Source organism: Protopterus annectens, chromosome 5.part1 (genome assembly GCF_019279795.1).
Source record: "Protopterus annectens isolate FY-2018-M chromosome 5.part1, PAN1.0, whole genome shotgun sequence".
In the NCBI taxonomy this organism is placed as follows: Eukaryota; Metazoa; Chordata; order Ceratodontiformes; family Protopteridae; genus Protopterus; species Protopterus annectens.
The window spans coordinates 266,739,525-266,765,573 of NC_056736.1; the positions used below are offsets into that span (position 1 = coordinate 266,739,525).

The following is a 26,049-nucleotide window of genomic DNA, read 5'->3' on the forward strand; positions in this document are numbered from 1 at the left end:
TGACAGTAATTCTAAATGACATGCTTTGTGTACTACACATCCTATATTCCCTTTACATTCATTCCTACTATTACATGATATATTTATTTTAGCACAATGTTCTTGTATAACAGTCATGGCTTAGTGGTAAGTCATGCAGACTACTGTTTCCAAGGTCCTGGGTTCGGGACTGACAGTGGGATTTTATTTTGCTTTTGAACTGACTACAGGACCTGTCAATCAGAGTGCCTAAGGCACTTTTAAGCAGGTGTAACCGGGTTAGCGCTGGTTTGCGCCGAGGTCACGCATGCGCACTGGTGTTCAGCTCCGTGCACACCCACTTACAACCGCTTAAACGTGCTTACTCTTGCGCACACCCGCGCTATTTTCTTTGAAAGAAATGAAAATGGGGAGACAGGAAAGTGGTGAAAAAGGGGTCACAAAGAGGGTAAGACAGTAGGGAAACAAGCTTGGGTTTTGCAGGAGGGATGTAGGTAAGGCCCATAGCTGCCCATTTCTTCATCAGCAACATCTGTGCATATGTTTGTAATTTGGTGTGACATTTGATACCTTCCACCCCTGAGAGAGGTGTAAGGACAACAATAATACTTGTTGTACAGCCAATTGTAATTGATAGTTTCCATGTCCGCAGACATATGCGGAATGGGCAGCTATGTATGGGGCGTAATTTTTGTTGGTACAGAGTGCCCTTTTTTTTTTTCAGGTGAGAGTGGTATGTCAGGTGAAGGAAGTCGGTATAGCTGGGGAGGTAGGTTGGGTAGGTCAACAGACAAGACAAACAAGACGCATACAGGGCGTGTATGACACGTGTGGGGGTTACACAACTGACAGGCACGGAGGTTTGGATATCCAGAGCCCATGAGCCCACAGATGGCAACAGTGGAACTGATATCCCCACCCATGGGCAGTTGCCACTGTTCCTTCACTGCCCTGGACGGGGCTGTGCTGGGGGCTGTGTAGGCCGGGCAACAGGCATGCCCGTAAGTTGTGCCACCTGTGCCTCAAGCTGGCGTAGGGGCCCAAGAACAGAGTCCCGGATCTCCTTACGCACCACAGTCCGGACGCTATGGAGGGTGAGTGGTGGTTCTCCTCCGGCCACGCTTGCAGAGGGGACGGGCCTCATCCCTGCAGCGCTTCCACCTGCAGGTGGCACAGGGCCACCGGAGGGTCCAGACTGGGCACTAGTGCCAGGTGCACTCGCCAGCTGAGGTGGGAGAGGTGGGTCCGCTGGAACCCGCCTTCCCTGTCGTCCTATGTTTTGCATTATGTCATGACAGTTTGGGTTAGTAACATACAATACCATTCGCAATTAGTTGTAACAGCATGCATTAGTATTCCCATTAACCAAACACCCAGATATTCACACCATTGAACAGCGAGCATAACACATGCATAATTTGAACAGCAATACACAGTCCAACAACATGCAGGGTTGATTGATGGCAACAGGCCATCAGGTTTGGATGTATGAATGGGGCAGATGCATCAACGGACATGCAAATATTTATGACCCAACAGGACAAATGTCCAGGGGTGTTAATTGTGATTGCACATACCAATTTCACGTGGAATGGATTATATGTGGTTATAGGGTGGGGTGAAGAAAATATTATTAACACCTTCGAATACCAATACATATGCTGTACATTTCTAATAGCTACAGATATATACACACTACTGTTCTAACTACAGTTTCCTATATGATAACTACTTCAATTTGGTGATAGGACTGTTACTGCTACATCAATATACATTTTATTGTTATTCATACACGTTCATATCTGGCTTTGTTCAGCTACATCATCCTGCTACATTTGCTTTATATAGCTATAGACAACTGTGGATGTTTGATATTTCAGACAATCATACTATCTGCATATTGCAGACTGAGAGCAACATATCCAGATTTTGGGATACACATTCCAGCTGCAGCAACACTTTGGACACATTTCGTAGTTTGGTTCTACTTGTCACATTCATTTCATTCTGTACTGACTGCAGTATACTTTATTCAAGGGTTCTTACTACTTTATTGGTGGATTCATAACTCTTTCTCACACTCTCTCACTTGTTTTCATTTTACTATTCAGGATGGTACTTACTTCTAGGCTTTATTGACATGTTTTACCTGTAGTTATTACAATCCTTTCCAGCAGTCTCACTTCTGTCATGGTTCAGTATTTCAACAGGGATATATTTCACACATGTGATTTGCTCATCTTCTGCAGCTGTACTTTTCAGCCTGCTGCAGGTTGTGTACTATTATATTACAGGTGGGGCATCTTTATTTCAGACTTTATTTCAGACATTTTCATTTTTCTGTTTGGATTACAGACTGCAACACACTTTTGTAATCAAGCAATACTTGCAAACACTTTTACACTGTTACTTGCACATTTTATTACTTAGTGACTACACTGCACTATTTTGCTAACTGTCATACTTTGATATTTCTTTACAGTTACTGGGAGTGGATTACTGACCTGCCTGGTGGCTCAACCGCACCAGCCTATCGCCATAGGCTCTGCGGTTCGCAGAACAGACACCTGCAGCTGTAATATAAATGAAGTAATATTGGAATACACATCTCCATAATATCAGCTAATTTAATTTCTTACATACATAATTAAATGTAACTTACTCAGTAGTGGGGCGTTGGGCATTTGCCGGGCCTCCTGTATCCAAAGGTTCAATTGGTCCTGCTTGCGTCTCTTCAGGTCCGCATGGTGGTGACGGACCTGCTCACCAGTCCTTGGAATCCCTGTGGCACTGGTGAGATCATGAGCCAACCGGTCCCACGCCTCAGCCATATATGCTCCCCACAGGACCTGGCCCTGCATGAGTTGGGCCTCATGATTGTGGACTAGAAGCCAGACCATGTATCTGGACTCCTCAACGCCCCACCTCTGTGCTCGAAAGCAACTACCCTCACCTACACCTGACATTTATTTATTTATTTATTTATTTTATTTTACATTTGTTGACCGGGCTAGTCTAGCTGGATACATGTCCATTTTCAGTAGAGGCCTGGGGAGAAAAGCTCCACAGATAAGACAATACAGAATACATTTACAAATGGTATAGGTTGGCATGAAAAACAAACAAAGTGAAAACGCCATTAGAATAACATATTTATAAAGTAACAATCAGTAATATTATACAGATAAATACTAGGTCGGCGACCAATTGAAGTCACAGGGAAGAGTTGCGATCGCTGATGCAGGGTAAATGCAGCAGCGACATTCTGGCTGCAAGTCAGTTCTACAATCGTTTATGCTGTGCATTCCCGCCTATGGGGCTTATATATGCCGTTTTTCCCGCACTTATCTGTCATTGGCCATTTTGGAATTGTATCCACTTCACAAAACCTGCTTTGTCATGCTCCACTTTCTATTCATTCCTATATATTTGCTATTACTGCATTTCTGAGTACAGCTGTCGTGGCTTAGTGGTTCAGTACCTTGACTATGGTGCATGGTATCCTGGGTTCGAACCTGGCCACTGATTTTTATATTTTATGACTGTCTAGACAGGCTAGGGGGTGTGTCTGTGTAAAGGCAGTTTTGTTACAGCTTGCTCAACGTTGCCCGTTGGTTAGCTTGTTAGCACGGTGCGCAGCTCCGCGCAAACGGGGTGCACTGGTTCACGCCTCATTTGGCTGTCAGCACGCATATTACGCTCAGCTCAGCTAGGGTTACACAGTTTCAGCGTGTGAAACCACTGCTCAGCTACGGGCACTCATTTTGCACCTGTTAAACCACTGCTCAGCTACGGGCACTCATTTCCACCCGTTAAACCACTGCTCAGCTACGGGCAGATGCACTCACCTTGTTAAACTGTAGCTCAGCTATAGGCACATCTGGCATTTTCTATTGTTTTGTTACCTCACATTTCTTCAAAATAAATGGACTATTTCATTACATTTTACATAAATTGTGATTTTATATGTGTACATATTTGTCAGGGACTTGTTTCGTGCTTATTTTACTAAAAAAAAAATTGATGTTGTGGGGGCTCGAACCATGGATGCCTGCTGTTCAGCCGACGTCTCTACCACTACGCTATTGCTTCTTGGCTTCCTTTGCATATTTAGTTCTTATATGCTTTCCCACTGACTGCTAACTGTGGCTGTGCTACGGGCACGCCAGCAAACGAAAGAAGTCACGGGCAAACATCTTTACAATTTAAAAAAAATTATAAGATGTTCATTTGTACATTTTATGTTCGTAGTCTGTGGGGGCATGTGTTGTGTTGTGTTTATTCACATTTCCATGGACTCTGTCATGGGTGTTTACTTTGGGCACTTTTACTCTTCTGGGGGCGTGTCCGCTTGCAGGGCTTGGCCTATGGACACGCCCCCTACTGTCTTACACGGAATGTGTTAGCCTTAGGTGTGATTCAGCTTGCTCTCATGAATATGCAGAGCATGCTGACATCACTCCGTTTAACTGCAGCCTCCGTGTAAGAGTTATAACTCTTACACGGAGGCTTCGTGAATCCTGCCCACAGTCTCTTTTGCATTCATGCACACATTCATGCACACACATCGCTCTCACTCTTTTCTGATCTCTCACACACAGTCACTCCCTCATTCATACCTGCATTCACTCACACATCACTCTTACTCTCTCCCGATCCAACACACACTCCGTCACATCCTCATTCATACCTGCATTCATTCACACATCGCTCACTCTCCCAGTCTCACACACACAGTCACTTCCTTATTCATACCTGCATTCATTCACACATTCATTCATACATCGCTCTCACTGTCTGTCACACCCACAAGCCACACACCCATTTACGCAGTCATTCACACATTGGTCTCACTCCCGATCTCACACACACACACACACACGCACAATCACTTCCTCATTCATACCTGCATTCATTCACACGTCGCTTTGTCACACAAACATGCCACACAGCCACTTACACATTATTCATACATCGATCTCACTGTCTGTCACACCCACATGCCACACACCCACTTACACTTTCATTCATACATCACTCTCAGTCTGTCACACCCACATGCGAATTGATTAATACATCGCTTTCACTCTCCCAATCTCACATGTACACAGACGCAGTCACTTCCTCATTCATACCTGCAGACACACACACACACACACACACACACACGCACGCACGCACGCACGCACACACATTCTTTTGGTTTCATGCACACATTCACTCACATACACAGACAGACACAAACACACTCATAAAGGCATTCACTTAACCTGATGGCCTGGCACCGGTCCGCGGCCTGGTGATTGGGGCTGCTACCTTAGGAGGGTATGATTAGCTTTGGTGAAACATTTTAGCCTGATTTCACCTAGGAGGGGCACAGGTGTTACAGCTACTTCAAATGTGACTGTTTTGTGATCAGTTTTAACCAATAAGGGTCCTATACTTGTGGTGGTGCAATGGTCATCCCTGTTGGTGAGGCCCAGGTCAAGAATATTTGAGCCCCTCACGGGGTTGCATATATTTGTTCCAGGGCATTAGTGTTGACAAAGTCCAGGAACATTTGTGCGAGCATGTCTGCACTTGTATAAGTCTCCCAGTCAATGGAGGGATAGTAAAAAAATCACCCATAACTAATGTGTTCGGTTTTAATTTGATTGACTCAAGTAGGTCCAAATAAGTAGCATGGGTACCATGGTTCACTGAAGGCGGGCTTATAGCTAAAAATAACTTGAAGGGGGGGTCTTACCCACAGTTATGAACTTGAAGTAACTCCATGGAGTTTTCCTGTCTATCCGGTCTAGAAGTGTAATTGTCTGTGATGAAGATAGATACTCCTCCTCTAGTTCTTACACATTCATTTTGTGGTTTGAAATTGTGGAAGGCATTGTAGCCTTGCAAGGCTAGGGTACTCTCTGCAACCCTGAACCAAGTTTCTGTGACGGCACAGACGTCAACATCCTCCAGGGAGAGGAGTGCTTCCAGACAGTCCAGCTTCTGATTTAAACTCCTAGCATTTAGCAGCATAACCTTTATTTTATTTGGGAGTGATATTTTCACATCGGAAATTTTGTTCTTGAGACCTTACCTAAAATAGGCACTATGGGGGAGGCAGTTGCCTCAGCCAGTAACCGAAAGCATAGAGGCGACAGGTGAAGACTCTCTGGCAAAGCAGCGTGGTCTATCAACCATGTCATCCCAGGCTGACAGGAACTGGATCCCCCTTAGAATGACACCAGAAACTAAGCCAATTGTTGAAGTCAATCATTTTTTTGTTTATACTGTGGCATCATCCTATGTTTGGGTAGAATGTTGCTCAAGGCTAGGGACATACCTGCCAGGAACACATATTCAGAGAGATCAATCATGCCTTTCTTCATACAGTCCATTGAGGTACGTCTCAAGTCATTCACACCAACATGAACTATGACGGAGGCATAACGGTACCTGTTGTTGAGAGACTTGAATGCATGTGTATTCTGACAGATCCTGGCACCCGACAGCTGACTGTAACCTTCTCTTTGTCCAGCCTGGTGATTGGGACAGGTGTGTGTCTCACAATGGAGTCACCTGTGACTAAAAAAATTTGGTTTAGATGTGGTTTGCCTTAGCGGCTTATTTGGTGAAACACTGATGCTTTTGTTTTTATGCGTTTTGAGTGTTGTAGGTGCTGTATTAGGGTGTAGCATGTTTGTGTTTGGATGGTCTCTGATGTTTAGGTTTCTGGCAAGTACCTCTGCATATGATGGTTTATGTGTTGAGAGCATGGATTGCGTAGGATGTGTAGCATATGAGCTAACAACCTGTTCAATCTTACTTTTCTGTGCATGAGAGATCAAGGATTCCACATTATTACTGTAGATGCATCTCTCACAAATTGTACTTTGGTGACTCAGGAGTAGAGGGTTGTCAGTGTACATGAGGCAGTTGCTACACTGCCTCAGGATACCCATGTCAATCAGGCTGGTAGCAAAAATGGGGGGAAACTGACCATCATAATGCTAGGTTAAATCCTCTTTTCACAGTGGGGAGAGAAAATGGAGGGGGGTGGTATAAGTAGTTGCTCTAAGTGGGGTCTATACTAACAGGGTGCTCTACAAAGGGTGTATACTAGCAGGAGGTTCTCTAAACGGTAGGAGACTATTGTGAATTGGTGGTTTTGGAACTGCTTTAGGGGGCACTAGGCGCAATTTAAGGACTTCTTGGCTGGATCACTGGCAGCTACTAAGGGAAAATTTATCTACAGAAGTTTCTGCATCTATAAGCGCCAATGGTTACACCCCCACTGCATGGTAGTGCACGATAGTGCACAGTAGTGCATTACTCGTAAACAGATGACTACAGCAGAGCAGTGGCTGGTCATCTAACTCTGTGGAGCAGTGTTAAAACAAGTGCAAATGCGAGGCTTATACAGCAGCATTACCCATAAACAGATGACTACAGCAGAGCAGTGGCTGGTCATCTAACTCTGTGGAGCACTGTTAAAACAAGCGCAAACGCAAGGCTTATACAGCAGCATTACCCGTAAACAGATGACTACAGCAGAGCAGTGGCTGGTCATCTAACTCTGTGGAGCAGTGTTAAAACAAGGGCAAACGCGAGGCTTATACAGCAGCATTACCCGTAAACAGATGACTACAGCAGAGCAGTGGCTGGTCATCTAACTCTGTGGAGCAGTGTTAAAACAAGCGCAAACGCAAGGCTTATACAGCAGCATTACCCATAAACAGATGACTACAGCAGAGCAGTGGCTGGTCATCTAACTCTGTGGAGCAGTGTTAAAACAAGTGCAAACGCGAGGCTTATACAGCAGCATTACCCGTAAACAGATGACTACAGCAGAGCAGTGGCTGGTTGCCTAACTCTGTGGAGCAGTGTTAAAGCAAGTGCAAACGCGGGGCTTACACAGCAACAGTGAGCACACTGAATTACACAATTTAACCAATAAAAAAGCTCAAAACTGAGCCCTGTGCCAGCAACCTTCAATCAGATGAGTCCTAACTGCACTTTCCTACCACAAGTATGCAGGGGTGCCCTCTCCAACAAAAGATAGCATGGTGCATGGTTTACTGCTCAATTTAACAAACAGAACCAGATTTAGCAGGTCTGAATCTAGTCTATGTTACAGAAGACAAAAAAAAAAAATCAACAAATCAGAAAGAACAGTTTAAAAAAAAAATCAGCAATATAACAAAAATACACTGATCAAAAGGAAAGTGATTAAAATGCATTAAGTAAGCACACTTGAATATTTAAGAATTTTACAACGTTTTTATTTTTTGTTTTAGAGAAAGTTCTTACTAATATACGAATAGGATAATGGGAATCAAAGTTGGAATATAGGGGGTTTGTGCGGCAACTTGGGTTAAATATGATTCTATTTCTATTACAAGCATTTTTAAACTTAGGGTAGTTAAGAATGAGTTGATTTACACAATTATTTTAAAACTTGACATTATGTCTCTATTAAATGTGTGTTTTAATAGTCATTTGATGAGATCATGTGAGTAAGAAAAAGATTTATATGCTGCATTTTTTCTGAAGATGTCCAGTGAGTGAACAAAAGCAAGTAACCATAATATATATGCCTGTTAAATACATCATCAAAGGTGTCTTTTTTATGCTGAATGCCACTATCCTATAATTAAAGTGCACTGGTCATGTAATGAAGCAAGTGTAAATGACAAACCTTTGAAACTAGATATGATCTCCATAGCATATACAATATCAAATTATACAATTTCCAATGCAAGAAGTGCATCTTTGCATTTTACTTTACTGGTAAGGATGCACAGTGAATATTTTCTTACTCCTGAAAATACTTGCCATTACATCATGAAAAACTGAACCCAAAATGCAACACTACCTACATTAATGTACAGACTAGTGTATTTTCATGCTAAATGCACCAGCAGCAGTTTATTGTGTCCTAGAAAGATAAGTTGTTAACTAGCTCTTGCAGATGGAATACTTCACGTTGAAAATTAATGCATGTGATGATGTAGTAAAACCAGAATCTAAACAGGAAGCTGCTTCTCTAAAGAGGTAAGTTGTTTTTGGTTTCCCATAATGTTTTGCAGTTATATGTCAATCACTGCTCAATACCCATTACATCATTTTGTGGGTGTGGTTATTCAAGAAATCATAAGCAACGAAACTAAATTAAACAGCACACTATAATCTTTGATTTTTCTTCAAAATCAGCTGCAACTTTATCATAAGAAGTATTAACAGGAAAAGAAATTTACTGTAAAAGAAAGATGCTTTTAAACATGACCAGTACACTTTCATTACAGTTAAATGGCTGTTAATCTGCCTTGTCAGGGGTAGTGTGTGATACATGAAAACAAGATGAAATGCATTAGACTTGTTAGAATTTCTTTTATTTGACCACAGTCAATCATTTCAGGTGTACATGGGCAAGATTTTATTTATGGGCGCAGAAGGCAGTCTGCTTGGAAAGCAACTCATTCCTACATTTGTTAAATGGCCATTAATCTGGCTTAACAACGGCAATGTGAGAATGACAGGAAAGAAAATCACAATTAGAAAGAAATTATTTTGGGGTGGAAAAGGCTGTCACAAGCATGAAAGTGACCTGACTACTACTGTCACTTGATTACAGTTAAACAACTATCAATCTGGCACACACTGAGGCAATAGTGAGAGTGTGCACATGCCACAGAGAAAAGAAGACATCTGCGTGGAAGAAAGTCACCACAGCTTTTATTCACAGATAAGTTATATGGCATCTTCAAAGACACAGAACATGTAACCCATCTAAAAGAGAAGATTCCTATTTAGAAAATAAAATATATAAATCAGCTGAATTATGTTGTTTATTGTATTTAATGAACAAAATGAAGGCACAACCCATGTTCTGGTTCTCAGAATTAATTACTTTATTATAACTTCACAGCACACGTAATCCAAATTTCATCAGATATGTCAAGATGCTACCACCAAAAATCTCTACACTTACCTATAGTTGGGGCAATTCATCAGTGAGAGAGCATTTATGGTCTAAAGGATGGAATGAAAATTGTAGGTTCATTTTTTTAACAAGTATAAAAATATAATTCCAAGAAAATTTTGCCAAGAAATGTCAAAGGGGTAAATGAGATATGGCTTCCTAAATGTAGACACATAAAGCACGGTTTTACCTCATTTCACTGTGGCAGGCGTTGCTGCATTATAATCTTTCTCTAATTTTAATTTCTCCATATATATATTTTTTATTTTTAATACTGTAAATGGAAATCAGTCTCACTCTTAAGTTGGGGCATAGTTAAAGTGGGTGATATCACTTCTGTTTCAGTCTTTAATGTTTGCTGAATGTGCTTTTTGCAGCATCCACAATTCACCCAGGACCCTCTCCTTCTGAAGTTCATTTAGGGTTACCAGTATCAGGAGCATACTTATTTAAGCATAATGTGCTCTGAAATTGCCTTTATTACCTAGTGTTACAACTACATTTGGAACTAACTAGGTGTCCTAGTTCTACACTACTTTAGTTCCTGCTTGCACATCTTATATACGGTGCTTCTATTAGGGGTGGGAATATGACTTGTGTTCAAGGCAGGGAGTACAACAGGGAAAGCTAGACCTCTAGACCATATCTGTACTGGTTCCACAACAGATCAAAAGTAAGCATCATGGTTCACTAGAATAGTGATCGTTTTTCCCACTGGAAATACTCCAGCTTCTTACCGAAATGAGGCATCTATTAAAAGAAGATAATGCCATGTACGTGTCTCTATGCATAAAATCATCACCTTTTGGCCAATTTTCCATTGTAATTTGCTACGAAACTGTGGACATTTTAGATTTGTGGAGCAATACTAATAGGCCTACAAAACCGTCTGCTCTCTTTTTTAGGGGGGTGGTTTACAACAAAGATAAATATGTGACATTTACTTTAACTGACAAACTCTATAAATATCCAAATCATATTTTTAGTCTGGTTTTATAACATTGGCACTAAATAAAAATATCTCAGAAAAGTGACATAATTTGTTATTTCAAATGTTACAGTAAAGGTTTAGGCACATACAAAAGAAAAGCCACACATGTGAAATACTGTTGGTTTCTTGTCTTTAGTACTATAAGCTTGTGCAATGTGCTTTATAAGGTTGGGTATCTAAATGTCCTGAAATTGTATAAGAAAATCTGAAAGTAATAAAGATATTGAAATTTGAAGCTACTTTCGGTTAAATTAAGATCACACAGGCCATTAGAAACTGACAAACTACAAAGTAAAAAGTTATGTCTTACCATAACATTCCATCTGAGTTGTTGATCTTCTTCCAGTCATCACTGATGGGTTCGGTTCCGAGCCTCCGGAACCGAGTCGGCCTTATACCAAGCTTGCATGACCAAAACCTCTCGAGCTAAGCTGCTACCCACAATGCCCCTTCACTCAGTTACCTCAGATCGAGGTTGCATGCAACTTATAGAAGAAATCACAAGTCAGAGGCCATCTCAGCGCAGAAACCCTAAGTCACCACAAAGACCCAGAAGATCCACCAGGAACCTTTGGAGGGGGTTGGTGGTGTGATGACTGGAAGAAGATCAACAACTCAGAAGGAACGTTATGGTAAGACATAACTTCTTTATCTGAAGTTGTTAATCTTCTTCCTATTCATCACTGATGGGACCGAGTCCCCAGCTACTTGGAGAACCTGGGTGGCCCTTATGGAAGAACATTCCTGAGAACCATTGAGCCAAAGGCCGTTCTTCCCCTGGAGATCAGATCCAATTTGTAATGCTTGATAAAGGTATGGGGCTTTGCCCAAATGGCAGCTGCATAAATGTCATCCATGGAGGCCCTAGAGTGGAAAGCAACCAATGCTGCAATAGCCCTAATTGAGTGAGCTTTGATTTGGCCAGGCTTAGGTCCATCTGTAAACGAATATGAGAAGGAATGCAATCCCTGAGCCATTTAGACAAAGTCACCTTTGATACTGCGCCTCACATTCTAGGACCTGCAAAGGAAATGAAAAGCTGGTCCAACTTGTGAAAGGATTTAGTTCTGTCCAGATAGAAACGTAATTGTCTATGAACATCCAAGGAATGTAAGCAGTATTCTCCCTTGTTTGAATAATTTGGGAAGAATACAGGGAGCTCAATGGACTGGTTAATCGAAAACTCAGAAAAAGCTTTGGGGAGAAAGGATGGGTTAGTACGAAGTGATACTCTGCCCTTATGAAAGATCAGATATGGGCTCTTGATACATAATGCTTGCAATTCAGAAATTTGTCTGGCTGAGGTGAAAGCCACCAGAAATAAGGATTTCCATGACAGGAATTTTAGATCACATGTCACAGCAGGCTCAAAAGGGGGCAGAGAAAGAGACTGCAGAACCCATGAGAGATTCCATGCCTCCACCGGCTGCCTGATGGGTGGCCTGCTGTGGAAAATACCCTTGAGGAAAGTCTTGCAAAGGCGAGAGGAAATAAGAGGGACTCCATCTGATGCATTATGGAAGTTGGAAACAGCTGCTAGATGGACTTGAATGGTGGAAGCTGACGCCCCATTGTCAAATAATTCAGCCATGTAATGAAAAATAGTAGCTACGGGGACTGAGAACGGATCTAGCTTCTGATTACGTGACCAAATAGAGAATCTTTTCCATTTGTCCCTGTAAAGTTTCCTGGTGGATGGTTTATGAGAGACCAACATAATATCATGGACAGGTGAAGAGAGGGTTTCCTGCCTGGCAACTAACGGAAGTGGAGAAACCAAGCTGTCAGCTTGAGAGCAGACAGATTCGGGGAGTCAGCCCTTGTGGGTAACATATGAGGTCCTGATGAGTGCCTACAATCCAAGGAGGTTGTAGCAGATGAGGTCGAAGGAAGGGAAAACATACTTGAGGCCAGAACGGGGCAATGAGGATCACTTTACTTCTCAACCGAATAGCTTTCCTTAGAACAAGGGGGATCAGAGGAATCGGTGGATAAGCATACAGGAGACCCGTGGGCCAATCGTGAATCAAAGTGTCTCTCGGTGACTCCCCGTGAGGGGGAAAGAGGGAAAAGTAGCTGCTGCATTTTGTGTTTGAGGGGGGAGGCAAAATGGTTGCAGCATGGCTGGCCCCAATGGCTGAAAATTTCTGCCGCCACACTCTGGTTGAGAGACCACTCGTGAGGACGGAGGATGCATCTGCTTAGCCTGTTGGCAATCATGCTGGAGCTCCCCGGGATATGCGTTGGAATCAGAAAGCGGTTGGAAGCTATCGCCCATTGCCAGATTCTCATCGCTTCACGACACAAGGGGTAGGATTTGGTCCCTCCCTGTTTGTTTATGTACCAGACCACGGACATGTCCGACTGGACAGCAATCGTTCCGGATGGAAGGAGTGGATGGAAAGCTTGCAACACCAATAGCACCACTCTCAACTCCAGGACGTTGATATGCAAGTTGACATCTACATTAGACCACGTGCCTTGGACTGACTTTCTTTGGAAGTGCCCCCCCCACCCATCAGGGAAGCGTCTGTGGTCACCGTGGCGATGGGTTGGGGAGCCTGGAAGGGGCGACACCAAAGATTTTCGTCTGTACTCATCCACCAGAGGAGATCTTGTTTGCAAGTGTTGGTGATGAGAATCTGTGAGCTCAGGGGTGCAGGTTGGGTATCCATTGGGACTGAAGGAGCCATTGTAGTAATCTCATGTGCAATCTGGCTAGGGGAACAATAGGGATGGCTGCAGCCATAGACCCCAGAGCCTGGAGAACTTCCCTTGCAGACACCTTTCTTCGACAGAGTATCACTTGAACTTGTGCCCTTAATCGCTGAAGTCTGTGAAGGGGAAGAGAGACCAGACTTGACTGGGTGTTGAATATTGCCCCTACAAATTCCAAATGTTGTGAGGGCTCAAGGGTGGATTTCTCCCATTGTATATATGGTGATGCCCAGCGACTCTGGTAGAATTAGGGTGTAGTAGAGGACCCTGACCAGTAGACACTTAGTGGAGGCGGAGAGAAGCCAATCGTCTAGGTACAGAAACACCTGGAATCCCTGAAGTCTCAGATGTGCTGTTACCACTGCTAGGCATTTCATGAACACTCTGGGGGCCGTCGAGAGACCGAAAGGCAGGGCTCTGAATTGGTAGTGATTGGCTCCCAACCAGAAGCGGAGGCGGCTCCTGGAGTGCTTGTCCATCTTGATGTGGTAATACGCATCCCGGAGATCTAATGAGCACATCTACACACCCTCCCGCAGAAAGGAAAGGATGGATTGAATTGTGACCATGCGGAATTTGGTCTGAACTACCAATTTGTTTAGTTGGCTGAGATCCAGAATGGGCCTCCAGTCCCCTGTCTTGTTTGGCACCAAAAAGAATCTTGAGTAGAACACTGATCTGCATTGGTTGGGAGGACCTGTTGGATGGCTTGTTTTTGACATAGCTTTCATATTTTGGAAGCTGCCTCCTCCCTTTGACTGTGTGGAACATCGGGAAGGGATTTCGGAGGTCTTGGATAAGATATTAGGGGAATGTGGCTGCCTCTGGTAATGATTCTCTGCACCCACTGACCATCTGTAATATAGAGCCAGGCAGCTCGGTGCAGAGAAAAACGCTCCCCGACTGCTTCCAGTGGAAAGCAATCGGGCAACGCTTCAGGAGCGCTGATACGGTCTACCCAAGAAAGAATCTCTGCAGCCCTGGTTCTGGGGACCCCCTCTGCCCTGAAAGGGGCGTCTTCCATTACTGGAACCCCCACTGCCTCTGGGGGAGTCCTCACCACGTGCATCAGGGAAAGGATCTTGAGACTTCTTGTGCCACATCTTAACGCTGAGGTTTGTAAAAGCGTAGGCCCATGGCAGACAAGGTCTTCCCGTCTTGCTCGCACCTAGCTAATGTATCCTTGACCTTAGCACCGAACAGAGCTGATGGTTGAATAGGGGCATTTAAAAAGGAAGACTTGAAGGAGTCCACAAGGTCACAAATGCGCATCCAGGCGTGGCGTCTCATGACTACGCCTGCACCCACCAGCTCAAGCCGCTCCTTCGGTTGCGTGGGACAGCAACCTCATGGACGCATTGGATACTGACTCTAGGGTGGCAAGATGGGAAGCAACTTTGTCTCGTGCTCCATCCGATACTTGGCCCGTGAGGGTCCCAGAAGGTTCAGAGATAAGATCTCTCTGTAGCCTCGTAAAATGTGCCAACAAGTTCAGAGAACTGACTGCAAAGGTCGCTGATGCAAAAACTCGCTTCACTAACCTGTACACTGCCCGGGACTCTCTGTTGAGTGGGTGGACAGTGGGATCTCTTCCGCGAGGTCCTTTATCGTGGCTGCCGCCACCACCATAGCGTTCACTAGCAAACCTCTAGACCAATGGGGTTGATCCTCTGGAGGGGAGAGTACCTTGTCTGATCTCCTGAGGATGGTCTCAACGGAGTTCGGGTTCTTCCATGCCCACTGCACGATGAGCTTAACCAACTCATCGGCGGTGGGGGGGGGGTCACCCAAGAAGTAGAGGGCCGAGAGCAAAAGGCCTGCAAGAATACAGATTCCTCCGAGAAAGGATTGGATTGCTTCCAGTCACCCCACTGTTTCAAGATTTCCAGGATGTCTCCAAAGGAGACATTGTCAGGGGGTGATTGTGGTGATCCTTTCCCATCATCGTAGGCTGTATCATCCATGAGGGACTCCTCTGGGGAGTCCATGTGTTTCCTCTTACACTCCCATTTCCGATGGGGTTCTTCAGTGGGAGCATCCGAAGAAGACGGAGAAAGTGGAATACCCTGGAGAGGGGTTTCCTGGGCCTTGTGCTCTCGGAGTCCTGGGGGGGTGGCCTTTGACAGTTGCGGCTCAGAAGGAACTGGAGGGATGACCGACGTAGGAGGATTGCTAGAAGCAAGCACCCTCTCCATCACCCAGAAATCGGGCCCACTGAAGAGGAGTGAGAGCCCAGAACCGAAGACAAAATTGGAACCGGAGTCACACACCGCTCCACACGGTCCACCCCCGGGGACGGAGCCTCAAGCAAACTCGGGGCGGTAATCACCCTCGGATCCAAAGCTGGGACCGACAACACAGTCGGAACCAAGACCGGAACTGGAGGTTCCACCCCCAAGCATGAGACTGACGGAGGGTGGGTTCCGACTAAACCGACACCCAAAGGGGCGTCGGGGCCTCAGGCACTGTCAATGTTGGCACAGAGGAAGGGGGTCCTCTCGAAAATGTCAGATATATGAGCCTTGGAACAGAGGGATCCAAGGGAGGAGAGTATGCAGGGGTCGCTGGAGTAATAGACTCAAAGCCTGGTGTGTACTGGGGTCTAGGCAAGGCACACTAAAATCCAATTCTGAAAGGCTCCTGGTAGATCTTACCGATGCCCCTGAGGGGGAATCAGGCCAGTCCGTAAAGGGGCTGCAGGCTTGTCCGGCAAACAGGTCCACAGACGACGAATATTGGGTCCGTGGTGTATCACAGAATGGCACAGACGATTCCAGCTTAGAAACTTGCAACAAAGGAATGGTTGGAGCCGAGAACGGGCTCAAAGCCAAGGTCACAACAGGGGTGGATGTCAAGAACGTCTCCAAAGTTGTTGTCGGAACTGACATCAGAACGGAGATGGGTGACGGTCCCGAGATGAGAGGCAGACAAATTGATCGGAACAGAGGTATTAGATGGCACAGTAGTCAGCGCCGGGGAATGTGCTGATGAGGTGATCTCGGTATGCTTCACTGGAGCCGAACTTGGAACCGATGTAGTCGGAACTGAGGAGGCAGTACAGTGCTCACAGGAAGACTTTTGGGCCTTGTGCTTATGGCTTTTACCCCTGTCACCAGCCAGTGAAGAGGGGTCCGAGCGAGGATGTTTCTTGTCCACAGAAGGAGGGGCTGAGACCTCCATCGCAGAAATAACCTCCGAAAAAGGTGATGAAAGCAGGCCCTTCAGGATCAATTTATTACAACGTTCATTCAGCGTCCGCTGACTGAAGCTAGCACAAATATCACATGGGGGTTTCACCGACAAATGCGGAACCCCCAAACAGTACACACACTCTTCATGAAGGTCGCTATTCGGAAATTTACCACTGCAAGAAGAGCAATGTTTAAACCTTGTAGTTCACTTCTTTTCACACATAATAGCGAACACTCTCACACAAAAAGGAAAGAGTGAGGAAAGTGAAGAAAGAGGAAATACCAACAATGGTAATAGGATACTACAAGGGTAGAAAGGCTACCTGTGGGTAGAACTGAGTGTAGAAAGATATCAAAGAACAAGCAACTAACAAGAAAAAATTCCACAAAAACTTGTAAATTTATAAAGGTGAAACGCTGCTATATGGCTGCGCGGCAAACTAGATCTGAGGTAACTGAGTAAAAGGCATTGTGGGTAGCAGCTTAGCTCGAGAGTTTTTGGTGCACGCAAGCTTGGTATAAGGCCGACTCGGTTCCGAGGGCTCAGAACCGAACCCATCAGTGATGAATAGGAAGAAGAAGATTAACAACTTCAGATCATAAATTAATTGTTTGTGTGATGGCTTCTCTGTACCCCAGGCCAGTAATCAAGGAGCCTCTATCCTCGCTATTTACACAGGTGAGAGGATAGGCCACTGAAAACAGGAATGAATTTACACAGTATTTTCAAATGCAGCTCTCTGTAGCAAACACAATTTTCCCCAAGAGCACTCAGGGAACATGCTCCTCTGGGACTGGACTCTCTGTCTTTCCAGATCCCAAACAACACTCACTTTGGAGCACTGGTCCCAGTTCCATGTAGCTCACACACCCACAACTGGGTATTTGATTTTCACACACACACACACACACACTCCTGGGAAAGACTGGTACAGATTTACTAGCTGTACCCTTTCTGCCCAGACTATAAGGTAACCTCTCTGCCACTACTGTCAGGCTGTCAGGCTCTTACAAGGGTATCCAAATACACTGAGTAAAATCAATACTAACATAAATGGTAGAGTGTAACCAAAGCAGCCTGGATTTTCAGAGTGGCCAAAGCGTCACTAAAATAAGCACAGGTACACTCAAGACATTAAAAGTATTCTCTAAAAGACCAGCCACAATGAAAGGTATAAAAATATTTAATAATAAACAATAACATAGAAAACATGAGAATACTAAATATCAAATTACAATAAACATCAAAGTTTCAATCACATGAGAAATAAAAATAACACAGTTTGACGGTATTTAAACACCCTGTGGATAAGCTGAGGTTGAAAATTTAAGTAGAAGCTCACATATAACATATGAGAATGCAGCCTGGTATTCTATATGATCCCACAGAAGCTTTACTTTTAGTCTTTGCAAGGACTTATGACTTCTTCTAAGGTAACTTTGGGGGAAGCTAAATTTTCAGGGATACTGATGGCAACAATGTGGGCAGGTGGGGTAAAGTTAGCACTAAATTTGTTGGCTAATATATTGGCTACATGCTTGAGACTGGAACATTTCTCATTTCAGCATCTTACATTTGTAATTAGCATGCATCAGTACTCATGCTAAAGTGAACAGGATCCTCCAGCTGTACATCAGTACTGATGCTAAAATGAGTATGATCTTCCAGTTGTACATCAGTACTGATGCTAAAGTGAGTACAATCTTCCAGATGTACAATACTGATGCTAAAGTGAGTATAATTCTCCAGCTTTACATTAGTACTGATGCTAAAGTGAGTATAATTCTCCAGCAGTACATTAGTACTGATGCTAAAGTGAGTATAATCCTCCAGCCGTACATCAGTCCTGATACTACAATGATTATAAACTTAATTTCTAGTAACATACACAATATACATCACATGCCTTAACTAACCCATTCTTTTTTGTTGTCTGAAACACAGCTTGTAGTACTGGAAATAAATTACCATAAAAAAGTATTTGAAAACATTATAAAGCATCTAAACATATCTTCCATTTTCTTTCTTCTCAAAAGTTCAAAAGCTGCAACTTAAGGAAATGTCTTGTTAAGCTAAATCTTTTGAAGTAGAAAAATATTTTTTATTTATTTATTTTATTTAACATTTTGTTTACTGGGAAAGTCCAACTTGGAACAAAGCCAATTTTCAGAGGAGGATGGGGGAGAAAAGCTCTAGATGCATGTCTTTGTAACATGGGAGGAAACCGGAGTACCTGGAGGAAACCCACACGAATGCAGGGAGGACATGAAGACTCCACACAGAAGGCACCCCAACCAAGAATCGAACTGGAAACTTCTTGCTGTGAGGTGACAACGGTACCACTGCACCAGTGCGCCGTCCACATAATATTTGAAATATGAATTTGGTGTCTTTGAAAAGCAGCAAGTAACCATATGCTTGTCTTCTAGTTAATACTCATACAATTGTAACTCTGCACCATTAATTACTACCCTAAAGGACACACACACACTCTTTCCATTCCCTTCTAAACATCCATCCACAATCCCCATCTTCCCATTTTTACACACAGGGGTAGGGTAAACCATCAAGTCTCTATCATGTAGAGTCACTGTTCACACCCTTGGGTGGCTAATCATTTCTGCAAAATAAAGGAGCTATTCCAACTACCCAACAAAGTAGCATATAAAAGCACCCCTTTAATGCTGAATTCATATTTAATGCCTTCATGCTTCTCTATATTTATCTGGAGCTTCAGGATGAAAAAAGTTAGCTCTGAATACTGCAAAGGAATACCACGTTTTGGCTTTGTGACAGAACAAGAATTACCACACAGTACAGCATATAATGCAAATGTACACTCTACAAAATTCAGGCTTGGGTAACATCCAGTAATGGAAGATGCGTCACTGAGAATGACAACTGAACAGTACTTTTCATTTAATTTTCATCTTTTATATTTGGCAACCACTACAGATCTGTTTTCATGTCAACACATGAGATTTGAAGAATATCATATTAATCATTATATACCATAAGGAAGAGGAACTGAATACTGATTATTTATTAAAACTAACCGATCATTTACAGCCAGCAAATTAAATATAGTCAGGAGCAGAATGCAAATTACAAGATAAGAACCAAATGACTGTGTGTGATAGTGCAGACAACAAGGGAAGCATGACATCTAAGACTAAGTGCTCTGGAACTCATGGAATACAAGCTCAAACAAATATCAGAAGGAATAACTCTCTTGGCACAAATGGAGGAATAAAATGGAGGAAATTCGAAAATATGGTTTATACACAAACGATCATTACTACAAAAGCTTTCTAGCTTTCTAGTACTATGATAATTTAAGTGTGATTATGTGTCCAAATCAAGCAATTTCAAATGAAAGCACAATTCCTGAAGCAATTCATTAATTTATAATAGCGTACAAAGAAATTTACCTTTCATTTCTGGAAGAAACATCACCACTAGAGAAACAAATCCACCTATAAGCAGAAATCCCGCTAATGTTCGTTTACGACCAGACCTGATGGGGGAAAATTTATCTGATTTAATAAAATGCTTGCCTTCATACAGAGTTTTAAAATATTATTCTTGCTTAAGTTTCTATTATAAAACCTTCCCATTATATAAATCTTGGGGTAAGTACTCTGAGCAATTTCACATTTTCTGTTACTAAATCTTTTTTTTTTTTATTTCTCCAAATGTCTTGGGTTTCTGATAACAGAGTGAAGGTATAATTTGAGTTCAATAAATCAGTGTTACTTCAGTCTTTGATGTTAGCCAAGAGTGCTCTTTGCAGCACCCACAATATACTCAGTATTGCCTCCTTCTGTAAGTCATATGGAGTCACATGTATTGTAAACATAATTACACATACTTGAAAATTCTTGTTTATAAGCTTGGTTGCACCTCCTCCTATTGGCATTTTACAGAAAAAAATGAAGCTGTACAAAAGAAAATATATCAAATTTGTAATTCATGGCAATTAATATAAAGAAAAATGTATGGTTACACAAAAAGTTAAACAACTGAACAATAAAATAAACAGTACAGTGAATGGGTTCCATGGCTACTGTCAAACTGTGTTCCAACAAAATGTGGATCAAACTAATACAATCAATTTCCACGTTGATGTTTACACAGTAGTGGTAATGAAGTCCCCCCCCCCCCTCAGTGCTGTGCAAATCTCAAAGTCAGTACATTCAGAGATGTGGGTTATGGGGGGATGCTAAGGAGCTTGCCCAAGTGCAAATTTGACTTTTAGTTGAAAGTGTTCTATGCTGCCTGCTTATTTTCACCAGAAGTAGTCTATACACCAGGAGGAAAAACAAGTATTTCATACACAGAATTGTTTAAGATGATTTTCAATGAAAGAAAAAATGTATATACTAGCAATTAAATTACTTAGAAAATTAAACAGAGAAACCTTACTTAAATTGCAATAAGGACTATGTAAATTATTTATTGTTTATAAAAGTAAACCAGGGCCTGAAATTAAGTTGAATAAAAAGGAAGAGTGCAAACTGGGGAGAGGGTGTCACAGGAAATCAACATTTTTAGACCACATTTGGACACCAAAATACTAGATAAGGAAAAGAGACGAGGAAGGATAAGACAGCTCATTGCCTGATGCCAGCAATAGCATCAAACACCTCAAAGTCTGCCTAGATGAAGGCATCTATGAATAGCTCTCACCCTAGGCGATCTGAAGAAAAAACTCCTCACTTCTAGGAAATTAATTAGCCTAAGTTCTACAGAGGGTGGCTTGATGGTCACAAGCAGAGGAGGAAAAAGCACTAAGAAAAAAAAAAGTATAGGGTCACTGAAACATGAAGGGGAGAAGGAATAGAGAAAGCTTTGGAAGGAGCAACAAAAAGATAAGGAGGCCAGACAAATGAATATACAACATATCTGTTTAAAAGATAAAGGTAGTTAAGTCAGTGTAAGCCTCACACAGTATCATTCGACATCACAGTAAAAAGATGGTGTTTTTAGATTATTCTATTTTTTTCTACAAACTATACAACAAACCCCTATGAACTTCTAGCAGGTCCACATAGAATAACAACATGAGAGAGAGAGATACATAAAAAAGGTTATTAAATATTTTTGGCCCAAACCATTCAAGGCTTTAAAAGTTAAAATTATTCACACCATGGATACCCAGTATAAATTCCCCAGCATCTGACGTTTTATTTATTTAAATATTTAATGGGATGGGTGGGCTGGTCTAGACTGTTTTTAGTCACAGCCTGGGTCTAAGGCATACAGTAGCAAAAATGCAGTTTAATATATTTTTATAGGAATACAGTAGCAGTATAGTAGCATGAAACAAAACACAGTCATCATGTAATAGAATGCAGAATGTTTGCATTATGTTATGGATACAATAACGTTTTCAGGAAAAGTTGTACTTAACAGTGGTTTGACAAACTACACGATTAAAAGACTAAAAACAGAACAGTATATTACACAGTGCAAAGGTAATCCTGTACAGTGAAATTTTTTTCATAGTAAAATTTGCAATGATACAGGTGCACAGTAAAACACAGACTGAATAAAGGAACTTTATGATTTTTAGTTACAGTGACGATGCTATTTTGGGTGGCCAAAACATCTGCACTGCAGCAAGTCAAACAAATACGATTAAATGGAAATTCTAAACGCATGTAAGTCTGAACTTTTACCAATGGGGAGGGATTTCCACACAGCAGCTAATGTGTGGAAAGTTATTTCAGTATAACAGAGTAAACACACATCTTTGCCATGTTAGAAATAACAATATGAAGGAAGTATGAAGTGTGGTTAATGTTACGTAGAAATGTAAGAGGAGGCCAGAAGTTTAGAGAAAGATTAATTTATGTAGTTTGGTGCTGAGTATTAAAGTAGCCTTAAAGACTGACAGGATGGGTATTAGTACTGATGAGCAGGTTAAAGTACTGAGTGTTGTTGTCAAAGAAATTAATGAAGCAACATGTTTTAGTTTGAGCTTTCTGGAATACACTGGTGTTTCTGGACAGTCATAAGCTAAGTAGGCCACTGTATAATGCAGCTTTGGAATCAGTATATTTGTTAACAATAAGTATCCGGTTTCAGGGGACAGAAACTGATCATATGATAAGAGTCTCTCTGCTGGAAGTTCATTGTCTGACATGGTGTACACATGAAACTCATTACTTTAAATAATTATTCTGGGCTTCCTACTGCTTGATAGTCACCATCCCCCTGTGATTTACTGGCCGTTTATTCCCTGAGTAGGACAAGAGTTGATCAGGGCATTTATTCCACAAAGGGTAATAGCTGGTCCTGGAAGCCTGGAAAGAATCAAGGATATTTTCTTTTACAAGCATCCAACTCCCATCTCCCTATGACATGCTGCAGGAAAACCTGTAACACCAGGCTCTGAACGAATACACAATACTGTGCATTACTGGCCCCAACTACAGTTCTTGCGACTTGAAGTGTCTGCCCCAGCTCATCTAAACACCTGCTGGTTTTCACCTATACATATGTTGATACTACAACTAGCCACTACTAGGAGTCAGTACAACAGTGAGACTAGCTGAGTTCTTTCCAAGTTGGGAGAGCGGCCAATGGCTGCTTACTCCCATCCTCCTCAACCTTGCTCCTCCATTGTCCAAACTGCTTTAGAAACCTGGGTCACAATAATGGCTTTATCCTCCTATGTCATAAAGCAGAACTACTTGAAATTAAAATTTAAAGCTGGGTCTAGTACTAAGTCAAGGTACTTGCACGAAACAATCAGGTTACTAACATGCAAAGGGGATCAGAAATAAACAGCTGTTACAGGGAGTATTTGTGGAGTTCCAAAAAGCACAGTCTTGGTTTTAAGAGACTGTGACTTGATAACCAGCCCTCATGGAGAAGGAGATGAGATTACGGATGCCATCTGAGGCTCTAATATCATCATCAGCATAAAGTGTCTAAAACTACTTGAGTAAAATTTACAGTTAAGTGAATTCATGAACAATGAAAACAATCTGGGGCCATGCATGGACCCATCCAGACTTCCAGAGGTAAAATGGGTATGTAAAGAAAGTGATGTGTTGAACTAAAATGGTCTGTTGTAGAAATAACTAGAAAACTAGTTCAGAGACTGAGACCAAAGCCAATACAACTGAAATGCTTGACAAAAGGGCTGTGGCCAACCAAACTGAAAGCTTTTTTAAAGTCAGTATACAGTGCCTATTAAGACTTTCCATATTTATCAGCAGTGTAGCAAAAAGATGTTGGAAGTGTTAAGGCCACACAGCAATCTTTGCTTTGATGAAAGTATGTAGCTAGTATGTAAAAAGTAGTAAATCTGTTTGAAAATCTTTGCTTGGACAGAAAGGCACTAGGATAAATATGACTTTTAGCATGAGTGCGGCACAAAGTCTGCATAACAATCATATGACTTTTTTTGGTCCTCGGCGTCAGGTTGAGGTGGAGCAGAAGGGAAAATTGTGGTGCAGTTTAACATCTTCAAGTATCTGAGAAGGATGGATGAGGTGAAGGGAAATCTGAACGACAAAGTTAAAGCTAAAATCATAGTGGCTGCAATAAACTGGCAGAGAGTTCATGGGTAATGTGTGAAAGAAAAATGCCAAAGAAGCAGAAAAGTAATGTGCAAAAAAGCAGATGACTGGTACTTATGTGCTGTTCAGAAACCTGGGCAGTGAAGGCACAGCAGTTGAGGAAGGCAGAAATGATGCAGATGAAGTGGCTAAGATGGGAGGTAATGTATACGTAGTACAGAGTAAGTACTGATAACACTGGTACAGAAGCCAAAATAGCTCCAATTGCAAAGAAGGTCAAGAGAACAGATTACAGTGGTTCAGACACATGCAGGAAAGCAGAAAATTATCTGGTGAAGATTTGGGAGAGAGAGGAAGAAGGCAAGAGGAAACAAGGACTTTCAAGAAAGAGACGGGACAGACTGTGTGAGAGTAGAGACAAGACAGTAAGGCATGACTGTCACAGAAAGTAGGAGAGTGGCACTGAATTGAAAGAGGTGGAGATAGTGGTGACACCCTGACCCCACATAAATAATGGGGATACAAAGTGTTAACAATGACGATGATGAACAAGAATTTTGGCTACTTCATTCTACTTTAGGTACTTCCAACAAAAAATGGTAACTGCAAGAGTTCCACACACCAGTACCTCAAAAGGAACCACAGACAAAAAAATTACATTTACCCAAGCTTCTGTATAAAAACAGTAATGTAAGCTTAAAGCTATTCAGAAACTTTAATATATGCACTAGCAATAACAGAATGGAATGTCTACACAAAATGCTAAGCAAACCATTTCAAATACTTAAAAGAAAAATATATTTTCAAGACTGATGACCTGTAGAGAAAACAGTTTCAAGCAGCCTTGGGATGGAAAAATCAGAGGTATTGTGACATCTAAAGTTTAAGGATGAGCTTCAATGCTCCTTACATCCTACTACAGGATCTGAAAGAAACAGCAAAATAGAACAAAGTACTAAGCAGGCATGAATGCTGCAGTTCTTAGTGAAACAGAACTTAAGTTTCAATCAAATGTCATAGAAAACAAACCACTACTCCAACTAAATGCACAATTAACACTGTCAGTACAATATTAATAAAAATGACTAGTTATTTAGCAGAAGATCTAAACACTTATTCTACAATGGCAATTTTGTAACTACATACGTGACCAGCAACAACCTGAGGAATAGGATTTTTAAAAAAACAAAATCATGATTAAACTCATAATTAATCAGATAAGATCATGTACAGAGAACATTACCAAACTATTAAATCAATAACTGAGAATGAATCTTTTTGCTTTCAGTATACCAAAATGAATAAACTGCACAGTAATCAATATTCAAAGTATAACCAAACAAATGCCTTCTGTATCTCGATCTCTGTAAAGCAATTATTGGAACACTAGCTAAGCAAGACGATTAAAGGGAGTCAAGGAGCAGTTAAAAGCATTAGAGAGACAGCAGGGGGCAAAACACTGTCTCAAAATCTAAGGTAATTGGGTAAATCTATATATTTTTATCTTGCCATAACTGGTCTATATGACGCTATCGAATGAACTTAATAGTGAATGCTATTTAGTCGATCTGATACTGTCGAAATGGCAAAATAGTGAAGTCACGGAACATCGAATTTTTTTCCCAGGGAAAAAAAATTTGGTGGGCTGTCTTCAGGACTTTGCCATT

At 42.0% G+C, this 26,049-nt stretch overlaps 1 protein-coding gene across 1 annotated transcript in view; it reads right to left on the reverse strand.

Annotated features, from left to right (window-relative positions):
* SLC22A15 (solute carrier family 22 member 15) overlaps positions 1-26,049 on the reverse strand; it is a 1,628,958-nt gene that overhangs the window by 481,612 nt on the left and 1,121,297 nt on the right. The window contains exon 8 of the mRNA XM_044072941.1: positions 20,282-20,367. Coding sequence (XP_043928876.1) covers positions 20,282-20,367 — 86 coding nt within the window. The remainder of the gene's footprint in view (positions 1-20,281; positions 20,368-26,049) is intronic.